Source organism: Haliaeetus albicilla, chromosome 3 (genome assembly GCF_947461875.1).
Source record: "Haliaeetus albicilla chromosome 3, bHalAlb1.1, whole genome shotgun sequence".
NCBI classification, from domain to species: domain Eukaryota; kingdom Metazoa; phylum Chordata; class Aves; order Accipitriformes; family Accipitridae; genus Haliaeetus; species Haliaeetus albicilla.
In genome coordinates, this window is record NC_091485.1 from 68,232,022 (window position 1) to 68,250,535 (window position 18,514).

The 18,514-nt window shown below is 40.0% G+C and overlaps 1 protein-coding gene across 4 annotated transcripts in view; it reads right to left on the reverse strand.

Annotated features, from left to right (window-relative positions):
• LOC104310825 (uncharacterized) overlaps positions 1-18,514 on the reverse strand; it is a 46,526-nt gene that overhangs the window by 12,755 nt on the left and 15,257 nt on the right. For all 4 annotated transcript variants that reach the window (XM_069780080.1, XM_069780079.1, XM_069780078.1 and 1 more), the window contains 8 exons: positions 15,378-15,534; positions 14,959-15,041; positions 9,450-9,545; positions 6,130-6,195; positions 5,843-5,902; positions 5,398-5,572; positions 1,606-1,718; positions 173-301 (listed from right to left, as the gene is read on the reverse strand). In XM_069780080.1, the coding sequence (XP_069636181.1) occupies positions 173-301; positions 1,606-1,718; positions 5,398-5,572; positions 5,843-5,902; positions 6,130-6,195; positions 9,450-9,545; positions 14,959-15,041; positions 15,378-15,534 (879 nt within the window). The remainder of the gene's footprint in view (positions 1-172; positions 302-1,605; positions 1,719-5,397; positions 5,573-5,842; positions 5,903-6,129; positions 6,196-9,449; positions 9,546-14,958; positions 15,042-15,377; positions 15,535-18,514) is intronic.

Here is an 18,514-nt window from a genome sequence, read left to right on the forward strand (position 1 = left end):
CTATTCACTTGAGTAGCAGTAAATGGAAAGGGCACATGAAACAGAGAATAGGACAGACTGCCAGATTTAGTGCAGGAAAGCACCCAGCTACTGCTTCATTCTCGTTGGGTCAAATTTGGTGCCAGCGGAAAAACTGGCAGGAGGAGGCAATCGATCAGATCCCTATTATTACCTGTAACCAGAGATGGACAGAAGGAGACATCCAGCCCATTCAAGGAAGAGTTAATATGTACATTCACAAAGCATTCAATGGCATCTTTGTCGCAGTTGCACAGGAACTGTTCACAGGGATCCCCAGACTCTGGAAATAAAACAAAAATCCAGACAAGGTGCTACTGAAAAATCTTTTCCACCTCCTGCTTTTTCCTCCCTGTAAGGTTTGCGTCTATATTCATTAGTGCAGATCTATCTATACTGTGCTGCTTCACGTTAAACACAGTCAAGTTTCATAGTCCAACACTGTTTTTGAAACGCCAACCAAGGTAGCCTGGCATGGCAATAGACTTCTTGCCTGTGCTGGTTTGTTCTACAGAGTATTGAGGAATACAGAGCACTGAGGACTGCAGAGAAGTGCTTTGCTGCCTCTAGTTTTTCCATGGAATACTTAACCCAGCTGATATAGGGTTTGATATTTCAAACAGTTTCCTGGGAAATACTATTATCCCACTTCAAAACCTTCTACCTTTCAGAGTTTCAAAAAACATAGACTTTTCATAGCTGTCACACTAATGTTTCATATTTTTGATGGGGACTATTCTATTTTTTTCCTCCCTTTTTTTTAAGTTTGAACAAAATGTTTTCCGATTAAGTATGGAAAGAGCTAAAAAAGCACTACTTATGTTTAGATGCACTTGGACCTTTATAGATGGCCTAAATAACAAAAATGGTTTTAATTGGAAACAAGAAAAAGAAATTGGATCAGATTGTTGCTTAAACATGCTGTAAGGGTATTGGTTTGGGGATTCTGCTCCTCTTTGCTGGTATCCTCAAATCATGGTCCAGCATATAGTCTTTTCTGAGAGCCAATACTTGCTGAAAAATTATACTAAAAAATGATTAGACATTAAAGAAACCTGTTCCACACTTGCCAGGAGTGTACCAGTATTGCATGGAGTAGCTCCTGTTATAACAGCATGGACTCTGCCCTCATTGGTGATACTGTTGTAGCTGAGGAGTGTATATGACCCTGTGAGCAAAGAATTTGATCCTTCAAAGTACATAAAAATCAGGCCATGAAGCTTCAGAAGGGAACTGTTTTTCAGGTCTTTCCCCAGCATCTGCTGCATTTCTGATGTGTGGATGTATCTCAAGCAATTCTTAGTGGTCCTGCAAAGTCAGGGAAACCTCAGCAAGAGGCTGCCTGTTAGAGGGGCCCTGGCAAGTTTCTAGTTATTTGACTTCAATTTTCCTGCCTACTTGGGCTTTGATGCCTCTGTGTATTCCTATTTCCATTCACCCCTGAGCAGAACACTTAATCCCTTAAAAATCCACACATGGAGGTGCGTTCCGCTTAATTTATATATGACTTTGGGTAGATAGACCAGAATGAACTTCTTGTTCATGGTTAGGCTCCAGTATTAAGCTCTTGTGATAGGTTAATCTTACCACAGGTCAGGTTTTCAGTAGAGCAGCTGACATCTGTAGAAATCTTTGATGGGTCCCATGTGCACTCCATCTCCATTGCTTCCTCGTAGCATTTGCGGTGCTGGAAACAGCATCTTAAAGAATGAAATAACACAGCGTGCACACAATTTAATTTCAGTTCAAGATCAGACTGCAATGCTTTCACGTTGCTCTTACACAAGAATGCAAAAGATGCCAAAGGAGAAAAAGGGGTCCTTAGTGTGGTCCCTAGACACAAGAAAGGCTGAGTACTGCTTTTCCCTGAGTCGGTCTAGTGGGATAGGTACAGCTGGATACAAAACTCAGTGGTGGGAGCAGGTCTGCATGCTTTGGGGGACCACATTTACATTTCTGTCTTGCTGTTGTACCTGAGTCCTTACAAGGACTATACAGGCAGTTTAAATGAGAAATCCACTATCAGTGCCCAAATATCCACCCATAGCACTGTCAGCTCAATGCCAAGCCATGTCTTGGATCCAGTCCTGCCACAACCTTTCTCACTGCAGATTTGGAGAACTGCACAGAACCCGGCACTCATGGAGGGTTAATGTCTCTGCAATGCCTTGTGAATCCCTGTGTCTCATTGAGACTGTATAAATATGTGCAGTGTAATCCTGTTTCTTGTACTTTCTCTTCTATGCAACAATCAGAATTAAAATGCACCATTTAGCCATGGGAAGAGGCCACGAAGTATTTTTCTTACACTGGAATAAAGCAGATTTCTCCTACCACCACACAACAAAGGCAGTTAGAAACCTTGTGTTTTCCTACACCCCTGCCGTCATGCAAACCTCAAATGCCTGCATGACCACTTTAGCTGTGAATAGCAATGAAAATTCAACTAAAACAACAAGCTCTTCATCAATCCTCTCTTCTCTTCAGCTGTTTTTGAGCAGGCAAGTCATCTATTTCTGTATTATAGCAGCATCTGTGTGCACTGACATCAGCTATAAATGAAACACCACTAAAACACTCAGTCATCATTTACCCCATATAAAATTGTTACACAGATTAAGCAGGGACTTGCTGTTATATTTAGATTGAAATATCCTCATTTTATAGAAATGGACTCAGAACATGGGTCTGCTACTGAATTGCCATTGGTCTTGACCATGCCAAATGCAGAGGCAACATTAAGACTTAAAACCCGCATCTGCTGCCAGGAAGGGTTAACTTGCGATCACGATGTAAGGATTTAACTTTAATTAAGCTCATGTGGGATTTTTGTTAAAGGCACAGTGAATGTGTTATTACGCATCACCCACAGCCCTGCATATGCACTGAATCCACCGGTGGGCAGAAGCATTCCTGCACCCATCAGAGCAGAGAGCAGCCACCTGCCCCTTGCAGGGTCCCTTTTAGGCTACGCATTCACTTTCTCACTTCCTATATTTAGGAAGCATTTAATATTTAATCACTTACTATATTAATAGACAATTATTACAGTATTTAATTTGTCCTCACAACCAGGGAAGCAGTCCAAGTCCTAACCGTGATCAGACTTTTGACTTGGTGAAAGAAATCACTGATGGGGTTTGCTCAGTTTGCCAGCAGCGGATCAGAGAAATGTTTCAAGACCCACTCCTGTCTGCCTGAGGTCTAGCGAGGTGTCAGCACCTGAAAGCTCCTCTAACTGCATAGTTAGTCTCATACAAACTCCCTGCAGTTCTTGTTTGTTTAGAGCATCACAATTATATCAACACTTACTGCAACAGTTAATAAAAAAATTTATTTGCCTTCCCTAAGTGAGTAGGGAATTGTAAGACATGGATTGTCCTCTGGGCAGGCTTCTCTTTCCCCATGGACTATAGAGGTAGACTAGGCTCCTAATTTAGATATGACAACTAGCTCCTCTGGGAAATGGGAAAATGTTGCGCTTATGGGCACAAACGTTTTCCAATGCCTTAAAAACTTACAGTGAGATGTTCAGCCTTCTTTTATGGAACAGAAATGGCAGTGACAAAATCTGAGGTTTGCAAAACTAGTTTCTAAGAAATAAAGTTCCTGAAAAAATTGCAACACTGTGGGAACTGTGTCTGAGAGACCTGTAGCAGCGACCTGTTTGGAGGCTTTCTTGAACCAAGGTCATACCCGTGTCAGTGGCAAAACAATAATCAGTCTCCATTTACTGCAAACTGCAGTGGGGTTGCCATGCTGCTAAGGAAAACTCACCGCAGGACTACTAACCAATTTGTAAATACAATGTGACTCTGTGGATGTCTCTCGGGACAAAACTGCTGATAGATCATTCTGCTATTTCTGCATTTATGCTGCTCTGCGTTAAAATGAAGCTGAGTGAAGCGAAAGCCCAGGTGCTCGTCTCTTCAGGTATCAATCCATTGAACTGACTCGAGCTCTCCTTTCAGCATGTCATCACGATTATTCAGAAAACCTTTCATGAGAAGTCCCATGGCTTCTTCCAGTAGCAGGGTTAGATTTTCGTTTTCCCAGCCATCCCATGCTGGAAAGTGGAGGGATTAATTTCCACCTACCTATAGGCATTAGCCCTTTCTGAGCCATTGTCTTCACTTGGGGAATTAATATGTTACATCACATTGTTGGAAAAACCTTTTTTCTTTTTAGACATGGATGGATCTTGATTCCTTTTGATTTTCTTTTCACACCTCCCACTGTCATAAGTGAACAACCATTTGATCGTCCTGGCCTGAGATTACATTTTTGCTCACTAGCCCCATCAGTGTCTGGGGCAATATCCCTCCAAAGCTCAGAGTGGAGTTTGGATGGTTTTGTTCCTGGTGCAGGGTGCTGGGAAGAGCCATTGAGCTACGTTGTTCTCTGTGCCTGGATGCTCCCGTGTCTTACAACCTCAGTGTGTACACAGGTATCGAGGGCAAGACCTGCTTAACCTCCAAACTGCCACTTGAAGTCATACTTAGCTGTAACTTGATTCTGTTGATGCTTAAATCCCCCTCAGATGCCAACACTTTCATTATAGTCCACTATGAGCTTACATTGCTGGTGTATTACACAACTCCCAATACCAACAGTTTGATAAGATTGTAAACCCACTAAACTGCTCAGGTTAATGCTCTCCCACTCACCTTATTAACAGGCCCTCCAGTTTTTGTCACCGATTCAAGTGCAAGACAGAATTCTCCAGTGCAAAGAAGTTAATGAGGTTTTGTTCACAAAGATCTGTTCAGAATTTAAAGATCTCTGGATAAGATATGTCAAGGCGATGGATGTTTACTTATTCTATCATATTAGTTGCCACCTTCTGCAACCGGTTTAAACCAGCTGTGCCACCAGCATTGTACTGGTGGGATTATATGCAGGTGTGAGGGACTCTGCTTTTATCTGTAGCATGGGAGTATTTCTCCACGTTGAATTGTGGGCAAATAAAGAGAGACTTCAAGCTATGAGAAAAAGAAGCAAGTGGACCATCACATGCTGTAGATTATGACCACCTTGACTTCATCTGTTTCCAAACCATGCTGTAAGGTATCTGGTAGAGGGTGTTGGCCCAGCAGAAAGATAGTGCTCACTAGCAGGTAGGAATAACATAGGACAGGGCTGATAAACCAGAATTGAAGTTCTTTCATGGGTCATATCAGATACTTAGGTCACAAGCTAGTAATGACTAGATTAAACAGAGCCATATGGTGTGGGACTGACTGACCCTCTGAATAAATCTTCTATTTTTTTACAACTGTCCTTAAATCATTTAGGCAAGTGTTACGCTTCGGGTCATCAGAGCATGAGGGCACTGACAGCAGTCAGGGCAGAAGAGGACATCTCATGGATAAGACTTACTCATCAGCTTCATCCACAGGGAGCCCTTCCATCTCAAACCGGCAAGAGCAACCATAGTCTTCAAAATCCCTGGGACAAAAACCAGTAACACACTTCATTTTGTTCACAAAGTTGAGCAGGGCAGGGAAGTTAGTGAAGATGGACTGTAGCCAGGTGAAGTGCGAACCTAGGCAGTCTGGAAGGAGAACAGCCATAAAATGCACGGTAAATGGAGATGAGTTAGGTGTGGGTTACACATGGGTGATGTTCATGTGAACGCAGAGCCTAAACAAGGCAGTAACACAGGGACATTGAGCAATGCTTGACACTCAGCGGTATTTAGTATTATAATAATCTTTGAGGAAATCTACAGCCTCAAAAATCCCTGCTCCTTTTCAGTATATATAAAAGAAAACTCCACAGGATTTCTGTTCAATGCTCAAGTACAACTGGAATACATACTTACCAAAAAATAATGCAACACTTTCCACATTTTGAAAGACTCCATTGAAGAATGTGGCATTATCTAAATGAAAAAGTAAACAAACAACTCTCCTTTTTAAAAAAGTAAATGACAAGAACTGTCCCCAGACTGCCCCATGTCCTGCTTCAGTTGTTAAACTCTTTTGAGATAAGACTTACTAGCTATTTGCTGACAGCACGCTTCCCTGCAATGCTGCTGGAATACGAGTGATTCCCCACTGCTATGCAATAGTAAAGTAAAGCTTTAAGTAAAGCTTAAACCATTCTTACTCAAGATTCTTTCAGGTGTGTCGAGAAGTTCTGGCAGGAATCCTGGTGGCTCCAGTTCTTGGCCACCTACCTCAGCAAACAATTTGAGAAGAAAAAGATTTAAAAATAAAAAATAAAAAGACCCGCAAAGCAACAACATATACTTCATGATGACACATACACTGCAGGCATTTTGAATACCTTACTACACTTGCAAGCTGATTTATCAAAGCCATGAAACACTTGCTTAGCTCCATCCACACCCAGGAAAGCCCAGAGGCATACTAGTAAATCACGCTGGCTTAAAAATCAGTCCTCTGTTAAACTGAAGCATTGCTAGTGAGGATGTGCTAACCCTTGTATTCCTGTGCTCTTCTGAACAGTAGCACTTACTGGGATCAATCAGTAGAATTGTATAAAATTGTTTTAGTTGCCCAACCCCCTTTCCTTGTCCCAAATATTTCTACTCTGTAACCTTGTGTTGAAGTCAAGAGGTTTGGTTTTTCTGAGTCTTTATTGCCTATTGCCTTATTGCCTCTCTTCCTATCACTCTTTCTTAAGTTAATTATCTCTTTTGCCTTTTGAAGATGCTGTGGTATATTTTCCACACTTTTTTTTTATTATTTCCATGTCCTGAATTAGGATGAAATCTAATATTTTTTCTCTCCCTTCCCATTTTTTTTTCCTTGTTCTTATCTTCTGCATGATTTTAGGAGAGAATATGTTACTTTGGATTTATTTAAACTTGACTTTTTTTTTTTTTTTTTTTTTAAGGTAATAAGCCAAGGGTATTTGTTGGCTCAAGGATCTAAAAATTGAAGAAAGACCCCAAATGTTAAATTCATGGCATAGCTTATATCTCAGAATGACTGACATTAGGAAAGCTGTCCATTGTCTCTGTGAAAGATTCTGGGAAGGAGCTGCCACTTAATCTTGCTAATTTGTTGCCTTTTCCTGCAATAAATACAGGTGTAAGAGAGTAAAGTGGAGTAGTGGATTTTTTAGATATAAGGCTTAATTCTATGTTTAGAAAAGGATTAGGAAAAAATAGGACTTTTTTTTTAAGATCATATATAAAGGATGTCTACAACTTTTGTGGAGTGAACAAAACGTTCATGGTAACAGTCATGCGCTTCCAGCAATTCATTTCTCAAGTTTAGTGGCAGAATATGGATATGGGATTGAGGGAGGTAGAAAGAGGTGCTTACTCTTATGTTATTCTTTTCCTCAAAGTCTTGGTCACAGCAAAAGGCTTTTATATGAACAGCAATCCATCAGAATTGTCCTTCATTGCAGCAGGTCATTGGGGAACAGATTGCTTTCCACAAACCAGAAAAGGTCTCCCAATAAAGGTTGGCCTTTTCACAGAACTGGAACAAGCCTGTTGAAAGCTTGATGGCCATGAGGCATTCAGATTCAAGTGAAATAATGGCGTGCCTTGCAAAATAAATAGCATTGAATGCTATATATTCATACACATGCTTGCTAAAGAAGAACTGCCCCTTATATTCTGGCTGAAAGCCTGTATTTCCTCTGCAATGACAAACATCCTTCCTCCAAGCCATGTTCTATCGAGTGCATCTAGAGACACGTTTTGACACACCGCATAACGCCATGGCTCAATCGCAGTGTCTGTTGATGAATAGCCATTGATCATTTAGTGCTGTCAGCAAAACTTTGGAAAAAATGAAAATGCCATCGAGTTGAAATAAGACAGAGGAGAGAATTGATAAGCCACGTTACAGAAGTTTTGGAAATTGTGATTGCTCGAGCATCCTTCATGTGCACTGAGTTCTTTTCACCAAACTTAACTTGCACACACCCAATTAACACATAAACGTCTGAAGGTCCCCTGGAGAAAAGTCTCTACCAGAGGTTCAGCAGCTTGGTAAACCTTTGGCTCTTCTAATCCTTTCATTACAGAGAGCGATATTTCTAATTGTCACTAAGTCAAGATCAATGAACCAATGTTTGCTAACAAGATTGCTTAATTTTGTTTAAGTTGTGGGGGGAACGACAAAGAGACAATACTTTCTGGATGAGTTATTCTCTTTTCTTCTTTTGCTATAATATCTTTTTGGGCTATTTGTCCTACTTTGCTCCCTGTATAGCCAGTGAAAGATTGAACTACAAAAATCAATCCTTTAAACCTCAGAAGACCCTGGGGAAGTCAACTTCTCTTGCCTTTCTCTAAAACCTGCTAAATGACTTGGCACATGTCCTGAGGATACTTGTATGATACATCAGCTCTTCGGCTTTCCAGTTGTATACCTTATCCACAGAATTTCTTTCAACATTCAGATACATGTAAAATTGTTTCTGAACTGTGTCTGTGATGTTGCTGCTCTGGCAATGCTTTTCTGAAGTGTTATCTGAAAAAAACCCATCAAAAAAACATCAGTGCACCTCCAGGTTTTTTTTTGCAATCATGGCTAATTAAAATGTCATAATATAGGGCAAGGATGCAGTCATTATAATCATCGGGGAGCAGAAACCTTGATTGTGCCGGGAAAAGTCATGGTGCAGCAAACCCAACCTATTTGATTTATTCAAGGTAAATCGTATTAGCTCCTCACAAAGATGCTAGTTCATGCACACATATTTGCTTCAGTCTCAAAGTAGAGACCAGCAGAATAGATCCCACATAAATATAAATCAATAATCCTCTCCAAATCTAAAAATGGTAACATTTTAAATCTTTGTGCTCAGATTGTGCTTAGCTGGGGAAAAGAATCTAAAAACTGTGGCACAGCCTTTAGAGGTCTGTGGGGAAATCTCTTTCAAAGGTTATGTCAGAAAAATTTCTGAGTGTCCAGATATTTCTGAGTGCACTAGATATTATCAATATATAGTCCCCTTTACATCTGGGGACTAAACACCCCTTTATTTTTTATGTATAAATGGTGTAAGCATTTTGGCATTCTCTGTCACTGCAGTGGGAAATGCTAATATTCTTACTGATTTCTATTGGTATGGTAGGAATCTTCAGGTCCAGCTTCATCAATATATTTTAGCCCATGTGTTTTGTGTTAGGCTTGTTTCTTTACTGACTTCTAATGCACACAGCCCCTTAGAAGAGAGGAAATTGGTGAAGTTAAAGTAGGTCAGTGCAGAATTTTGTCTAGGCCAAGGTGCTGAGCTTTCTTCTCCCTTTAGAGATAATATACTATATATTTTGTAAGTACTCCATAGAAAAACTTATTTAAGTGTATTTGGATGTTGAACAACTAAGTTTGAGGGGACAGAAGGCATGCTTCTAAAGAATTGTTTCCAAATGCACATACTTAAAGTAGTATTTAGTCATAAATGTTAAATAATCATAAAAATACATTGCCACTTACCACTGTACAACACCATTGACATAGACAGCAGCAGAATTACAATCATTTTTTGTTTAATTCGAGGACAAGAAAAAGTCACACAGCAGACTGGTATGCCTGGTAAGTTAAGTAAAATATTAGGCAGAATGTCATCACTTGAGTCTGGGAGTGGGAAGACATCAGTTTAGAAAATCATTCTTTTGTAACCTGGCCATATTTCTGCTTGATGCAATTTAGTTTTTATCCTTATTGTAGTAAATGCACATATTACAGCAATGATGAGCCTTAGGTATCCTCCAAATTTTATCAATATGTCCCCTATAAACCTGACTAAACTAACAATATATATTTTGGTATTGCTTTAGGTGAGTCAACAGGCTCTGCCAAAGTGCAATAGACAAGGAAAGTCCATTTAGCAATGAAATGGTGTACTTGAAGTTTCTTTTGTTTTGCAAACAGTTTCCACATCTTACTTGATCTAACAGGATGTTTAAACAATTCTTCACATTATGTATAAATGCAGATATTGTGGAACACTGTGTAAACGAAGACACCTTCTGGGATTACTTCTATTGAACCCAGTTAATCTGCAATCCATTATATTAGTTTGCTTCACATCACAAAAATGCCTCCCACTTTGTATTCAAACATTTACTCTAATCTGTGTTGAGACTGATCTAATGTATCATGTATTTTCCTAACGATAAATGCTACGTTGTTTGGAGATCTTCACATTCCGGGTGTGCTTGTCCTTACAGAAAAGTGTGTAAAGAATTCTTCTGAAGCTAAAAGCCTTGCACTAGTATTCATTAAATGACAGATACTAGATTGGTTTTGAACTACAGTCGCAGTTTACTCTAAATTTAGCATGATTTTCAAAGTAATCAGCATGGAGTTTTTTACAGCCAAATAAATGAACATTTATTTATCAGTTTTAAAATATGTATCTACTGTTGATTATCTGCTTCCCTAAGGTCAAATATTGCATTCATTTCTATTAAAAAATCTTGTAATATTTCATCAGGAAGTGAGGTTATAAATCTAACAGCTCTAAATATTTATAGTCTACTATCCCAAATCTCCTACCTATACTTTAGTCTACAACTCCACAGTCCCAAATAGCTTATTCTACATTGTTTTCTTCCTGATTCCTGTATTATAGAGTATATCTAGAAAGGCTTACCTTGAGGCATATTATTCGAAAGCAGTTGGATGGAGGACAAATGGATTTCAACAAAGTCAGTACTAAGTTATTTATACCCACTTGGATATATACCTCACCCATGTGATCACTTCCTTTATCAAACCCCCTTCAACATTTATTAATTAATTCTTCCATGAGATTCCTTAGAGTCATTATGCCCACAGTGTATCTTAGTAATACAGCTCCAGCCATGTAAAGGATCTATACTGAGAAGTCTGTTCTGCAGGTGCATTCACTGTATAGTAACTTTCCCTAATACTCCTGGCTGTAATTAAATAACAATCATCTCATTGTTATTAATCACTCACAATATCTCTGGAGCATGTGAATATGGCTTTAATAGCTTAGCAAGAGGTAGTACTCAGTGATGAAAGATGAGTGAAAATCTATACAGCTTTAAACACTGGCATTCCTCAGGTTGAGAAGTCTGCTCTTGTCTATCCACGGTGGCTCTGATCCAAAGCTGAGTGAAATCCAGGGGAAGGTTGAGTCAATGAGCTTTGGGAAGGCTCCTCGTTGTCGGGAAGGTGTGCTTTCTAACAGGGTCAGACACAGCTACCCTTCAAAGGTGCCATCAACAAAGGCAAACTGTCCACTGAGCTTTAGCATGGAGAAGTGAGAAGTCTGACAAATTGGGAAGTGTAAAAATACTTACGTGAACAGAAGGCTTGGCTCCTCCAAGGCCCTGTGAACTACATTTTCTTCAGAAAGGCCTTTGACACTAGGATCCTCATAGAGAACCTGTTGATACATGGGCTGGATGAGCCCAGTGCGGTGGGTTGAAAACTGGCTGAATGGTGGGGCCCAGAGGGTGGTGGTCAGCGGCACAAAGTCTGGTTGGAGGCCAGTGACTAGCGGGGTACGCCAGTGGTCAATACTGGGTCCAGTCTTGCTTAACATCTTCATTAATGATCTGGATGCTGGGACAGAGGGTACCCTCAGGAAATTTGGAGATGACACTGAACTGGAAGGAGTGGCTGAAACTCCAGAGAGTCATGCTGCCATCCAGAGGGACCTTGACAGGCTGGAGAAATGGCCCAACAAGGAACTTCGTGAAGTTCCACAGGAAGGGCAAAGTCCTGCACCTGGGGAGGTACAACCCCATGCACCAGTATATGCTGGGGGCCACCCAGCCAGAAAGCAGCTTGGCAGAAAAGGACCTGGGGTCCTGGTGGACACCAAGTTGAGCTTGGGTAAACAGTGTCTTGCAGCAAAGAAGGCTAAGGGTATCCTCGGCTGCATTAGGCAAAATATTGTCAGCAGATTGAGGGAGTAGATCCTTCCCCTCAACTCAGCACTGCTGAGGCCACACCTGAAGTACTGTGTCCAGTTTGGGGCTCCTTAGTGTGAGACATGTGGACAAACTTGAGACAGTCCAAAGAAGGGCCACAAAGATGATTAAGGGACTAGACGACCATCTCTCATACGAGCAGAGGCTGAGAGAGCTGGGACTCCTCAAATTAGAGAAGGCTCGGGGATTTTATCAATACCTATAAATATCTGCAGGGAGGGTGCAAAAAGAACAGAGCCAGGCTCTTTTCAGTGGTGCCCAGTGACAGGACCAGAGCTAATGGGCACAGACACTGGAGGTTGCCTCTGAACACCAGGAAATAATTTTTTACCATGAAGGTGACCGAGCACTGGCACAGGTTGCCCAGAGAAGTTGTGGAGTCTCCCTCCTGCTCTCCTCCTTTGGAGATATTCCAAAGCCGTCCAGGCATGGTCCTGGGCAACCAGGTCTAGGTGGCCCTGCTTGAGCAGGGTCGTTGGACCAGATGACCTCCGGAGGTCCCTTCCGACCTCAACCGTTCTGTGAGTCTGCGATTCTATATCAATTCAGTACTGATGTTGCCAGGAAAAGGACAGGGTGCAGGCATACTGTTTGCGTGACCAGTCCTATCAAGGAGCTTTACAGAAGAGTGAAACAAGGCAGAAATTATACCTTAATGATATGAAAATTCATTTTCATGTCAGTTTTGGTTCTTCCAGTTGGAGTCTCCAGGGATTGCCTAAAGAGCATTTTTACTGCCTGAACGAACATTTTCAGCCTGACAAATCAGAGTGGGTTTGACTGGGCATAATAATAAATGAGCCCTCTGAGATACTGATTAGCTCATATGCCACCATCATTTCTGTACTTCTGCCAAACATGCATAGAGGCTTTGCAGGACTGAAAACCCCAGAATACAGAAAAACTTTTTTTTTTTTTTTTTTGAGGGCAGTTTTTTTCATGGAGCCTTGCTTTTTCATTCCTTCTCTTATTTTGTAGTTTTTCTCATTAATTTTCATTATTCTCCTGGGAAAGCCAAGCAGTAGGTCTTAAACAACTGTGACGAGAAGGTCACCATTCAGGACAGGTACTATTAATCTTTTCTCAGCTCCTTTCACAAGACCCATAACGATGTGATACCTTCTCATTCTCTCCCCGTGACCATGCTCGGGCAGTAGCTCTCAGCCCTTTCCAAGACCTTTGAGTGGAGATGGCTGTGACCTACCCCCAGTGCCAGTGATGGCTCAGGCACACCCTATCGCACTATAGAGAGGTTAGCACTCTGTCCAAGCACTTGTATTCCCGCAGGAAAAACACAGAATGATTTCTTATAAACACAAAAGTGTCCTTTAGCATGGAGACCAGAGCTACAACTCAGGGCTGATTAAATTCATTACAATAATAAAAACCCAATCTTTTAAAAGGGAAGCCTTTTCAAAAAATATTTTTCTTTTGATATTGTCTTTTATTGAAACCTAAAAAACCTAGAAAGTCAAACTGTCCTTAATCATTGTTTTCTTCCCTTATGTTCTTGTTTTCATGTCCTTCTTCCTGAGTTCTCAGAAAACTTAATGGTAAAAATGTAAGAAACAATATAGATTTTTTTTTTTTTTTAAATCATGTCTTCAGGCTTTCAGATATTTTTGTGAGATTTAAAAGCATCAGTTACACAAAGGTGTAATTCACCCAGCTCTTCACAGCAGAACTGATCCTGCCTTGGGTGAGGAGAGGTGCTGCAGAGCGAGATCTCTCCACAGCACTGCAGTACCATGGCCATTTTAATATTCCCAATTTATACATTCAATGTATCGACACTCCTATTTCTTCCACTGGCCTAATTTTCAGTATCAACTGGAACTGGTACTGATACGATCTATCCTGCTCTTTGATATGACAGAAATGTTTCCATCATGCTATTGGGCACAATGGTGAAATGTATTTTGGAAGAGGGTTGCTGCATCTCACCTCTCCCTGGGGGCAGCATTCCTTATGGTACCACCTTTCTCTGTGGCTTTATATTACTTTGAACATGTATTTCTTCAGTGAAACAACAATATGTACCAGCTCTAGTGCAAATAATCTTTTTTTTTTTAAATATAAATGGCTTGATGATGTACTTTAGGTTGATAGTAGCATCATACTGTTGCAGTGTAGCAAAATATAGGATCATGTAATTTGTTTGGTTATTCTTTCCTTTTTTATAACTGGCTTTTAGTTCACCAGAGGTGCATATAAGGAAGGAGATGAATCTCGGTGAGCTCACACAAATGTATCACAGAGTGAGACTACAAGAGGTGTGAACATTTCCTTGGTTGAGCTCTGCACTAGATGGGTTGATGAAGTAACGGGACACTCTTGATTTGGAATAATGGACAATCTGCATGTGTTTAACACCAGGAAAAATCCTTCTTGTCTTCAGTATTTCAGGTTGCTTTTAAATGATATTTGCTCATTTTGATTACTTTATCTTAATTGTAACTAAAACTAGAAAAAACTATTTGCATTCACTAGCCAACCATATAAAAATCCTTTATAAAATAAAATTTTTAAAAGCCTTTCAATGAGTTTATTTCAGTTACATCGCCTGTATGAAATACATCTGGTTTTACACATTCTTTTTACAATGCCCTGGAAGAAGACACATTTCTAGGTTAACATCTGATTAATAGCTCGTCTTGTTACAAATATTTGCAAATAACACGTTGCATCCTGATTTTTACACTGAGAAATGAAAGAGACAACTAAAACTGTCACCAATCTTCAAATCTGCAGTAAAATTCCTCAGTGCTCTAGATCGACGTACAGATGTTTTTAAGGCATTTTTGTTTTAAGGCTGGAAGAACACAAGAAAACTGCCATCAGAAGAGTTTTTACAAGGAAAATATTAAAAATGTACATGAAGGTTAAATAATCTTTCTTTTAAATCCCTTTAAAAAATCATTATCAGATAAAATAGCTATCTGATGAAAGACAGCAAATACTCTGTGGATATCTAAAACTTTTTGTTATACCTTTATAATAAGGTATGTACAGATATAAAGAGAAAATATACTTACTGTGGGAGTAAGCAATTCTTTTGACTCTTTCACAGATGTAACTTGCATTTTTCAAGAACCAGGAATAGTATTCAACACAGTACCTAAAGGTGGAGAGTAGTAGCTTGTTACCTTTCATAAGCACAGCTGCATGGATATCATACTGCTAATATTGAATATGGCAATAAAAAGCTTGATTCTGACCTCAATGATGTCATTAGATATTTGGAAAAAATTCATCTGAGCTTTATTCACTTAGTTTGAATACTGGAAGCCAGATCAGGTATTGATCAGTGCACTGGGGACCCATTTGGGTCTCAGCCAGTAACCAGCCACAGACTCTCAAAAATAAGCATTGGTGATTGAAAATTGTTTGGAAAAAAAAAAAAAAAAGAATATTTTAAGGAGAGAGAGAGAGAGAAACCAGTGTCAGGTTTTACCTCATGGCTTCCTTTCTGGAATATCTTCTCTGACCAACACAGAGGCACAGCTGAAAAAACCTACACAGCTCCATCACACAGGGATTGATCTTTTGCACTATAAGAGTAACAGGAGGCGAGGTCACCTGGGACTCTTTGAGGATTGCCTGTGGACACCCTAGGAAAGAATGCAACTGGGAACTAGTTCAAATCTTTCTCCCATTAAATTTCTTGCAGTGCCTTATCTGGGCTGTGAGAAACATGCAGATTAATAAGGTCATGTAGGTATCTTAAAATCAAATCTGAGAGAGGCAGATAACTGAAAAGGAAACAACACACAGCCTGGCAGTTGCTTGAGTGAAAGCACAAATATTCTGTTCAATTTATTATTATATATCATTACTGGTTACTTACTTAAAACCACATTGCTTTCATTTATCACAAATGTAGGAACAACTCTAAAGATGTAATTTATTCATTGTTACCTGTGTAGGTGTAGGTTCAGTTGCTACTGAAGCATCGGTTTTCCACAGTGCAAAACAGCAAGACAAAGAACAGCACTGTACACTTACGATATTTGATGTTTTCTATATGCATATGCTACTTTAATGAAAAATTCACTTCCAGTTTCACATGCTTCCCTACACCCACCCTCTAAATCTGAAGCCTAGATTAAATATGACTGATAAACAGATTCTCACTGCTCTCTCCATCACTTTTTTTACCCTCATTAACAAAATAAACATGATTTATGCAGAGGTTATGGCTTTCTCTCTGTCCATCTCTCCGTCTGCCAGTTTTCACTTTCTTGCTTCTAGTGACTTGAATAATCAGCTAATTTCAGCCCAAGTTTTAGGGATGGGTAAAGATCCTCTGGATAAATACATTCCTACAGATTTCATGAAAACTGACAAGGAACTGGAGGAGAAAAGGTCAAGTTTTGCCTGCACTGAGAGGAAGGTAGGAATAATTTCTCTATTTTACTATTTACTTCCCAGGAGCCAGCTGCTTAATCAGTGTTTTTTCCTTCAAGTGACTACCATTATATTATTTTAACTTAAGAAAAATGCAGGGAAATGGTATACCTGGAGATGGACTCCCTTTTTGCCTCTCTTGAGCCAGCTAAAGGGAAAATATCTAGTTTATTCATTGAATCTTCTGCAGTCAGCAGCAAGAGAAAAAACATTTGCACACCAAACATTTCATCCTGCCAGCAAATACCACTGTGCCAGACTGCAGAAAAAGCAATACTACAGAAGAGGTGATGGCAGCTTATAACAAAATCCTGAATTGCTATGTGGTTTTTCAGTGTCAAATACAATCTCCCTTTCTGTTATAGAAAAGAGAAAAGAAAGCAAGGTGGAAATGGGGGAAATTGAGAAACAGTAAGGCAAAATTGAAGCTGTTTTCAGTTTTTCAGGGCTTTTCTTCACCATATTAAGTGAAAAACCTAAGATTTGCCACAGTCTTGTCTTCTCCAAACCATTACCTGTCATACATAATCTTGCACCTTAGCTAACAGTTGTGTTATGATGAATCAGAATCGAAGGACTTGCTAGAAAAAAAAAACAAAACACTATTTACCGTATGCTAAAAGACTATCAAGACATGGCTAAAATAGGTCTGTGACCACCTCTCCTTTGCACATTTAATAACTGTGCTCTGAAGAGGAGATGCTGTGTGTGGGCTCACTTTGGGTTGCTTCAGTGAAGCCACTTGCCCCGCAAAAACATCACACCCAACCGTGGGGAGCTGCCTGCACGCCCCTCGTGTTGTCCCCTGCGTACAGCAATGCTTCCAAAGGGATGTCTCCTCTGCACCAGCACTCCGAAAAACAGGGAGACATCCCTGCAAACGCCATGCTGGGGCTCTGAAAAGATAACTGGGGACCAGGCTGTGAGAGTGCATTTTTTGCATGGTGTGGGTGTCCCCTTCACGTGCACCCATTGGGGTGGAAGAGCCCGAACGTGCAGAACGAAGGCGGCTGCAGCATCATTGTCAGCTGGTTTTTCCATTTGTGTAACTAGCAGCAGGTTTTGGCCATGTGTAGATAAACTGCCTTACCTGCAGAGTATAATCCCCTTAGACAGTGTAATTGCATTTCTAGGTTCACATGTCTCACATGCTTTATAGCTCTGGGCCATCTTATGTTATGCGATAGGAGAGGTTATGGAGGTTAAATTTGGACTAATGAAGTTCTGTTGAAATAAGCTTGAATCATCTAGTGCTGACAAGAAGTTTAATATAAAATGGCATTCATGGGCAGGAGGAAAATAACGGCTCTGCCAACCTGAAAGAGATCGCTACAAAACTATTTCTCTTCTGCCAGTGCTCGCCCAAGGTAGCAGGAGTCCTGGAGGAGCAACGGGCAGATACTTGCAGCTCCCAGGTCCCGCGGGTCCCTCTGAAAAATGGTTGTGTGTCAGAGGCACGACACAAATATCAGGCGTAATTAGTGAGCGATGCAAAAGAAGGAGCCCCATTTCTCTTAATCTTAGCAGCTTTGCATAAATGTCATTAGGCTTTGTCCACTTAATAGCATTTGACACACCTTGGGGTTTTTTTTCCACTCCATGACAATGAAAAATGAATGATTTCTTGCTTTAATAAACACTCTTCATGTTAATAACTGAACATCAGAGCATGCGGCAATGAGGTTTTAATATAAATTGTCCATGAAAAGGGATGTTAGAATTTCTGTGAATACTTGAAACTTGCTAAAGGCCACCCTCCAATGAATGTCAAAGTCTCCACCAAAGTGGGTACTCACTATCCTGCCTAACAGGTGTTAAATGCTTTACTCAAGCCATGTGTTTTGCCAGCAGAAATTCAGCGTTATCCAAATGTAAACTGAATGAATGCAATTTCAGTTTGGATTCATGTATGTGGGAAAGAGAAGTCAAATAAAATGCTGAAAGGTAAACAAATTTTTTTGGTTTTAATTTCTGACAATCACTTAATTTTACATTAGTGCTGCATTTACATAATACTGTATTTATTTAATGCTGAAATTCTCTTTCAATTAATGTTATATTTAATTTTATTTGGATTGGATAGTGTTGAAATTAAACTTTTCAGTCCTTCATAGTTAATTTTTATATCTCTTCTGTAATAAATTTCTACTGTGAAATGTGGATTTGTATTCAATTCATTGGATT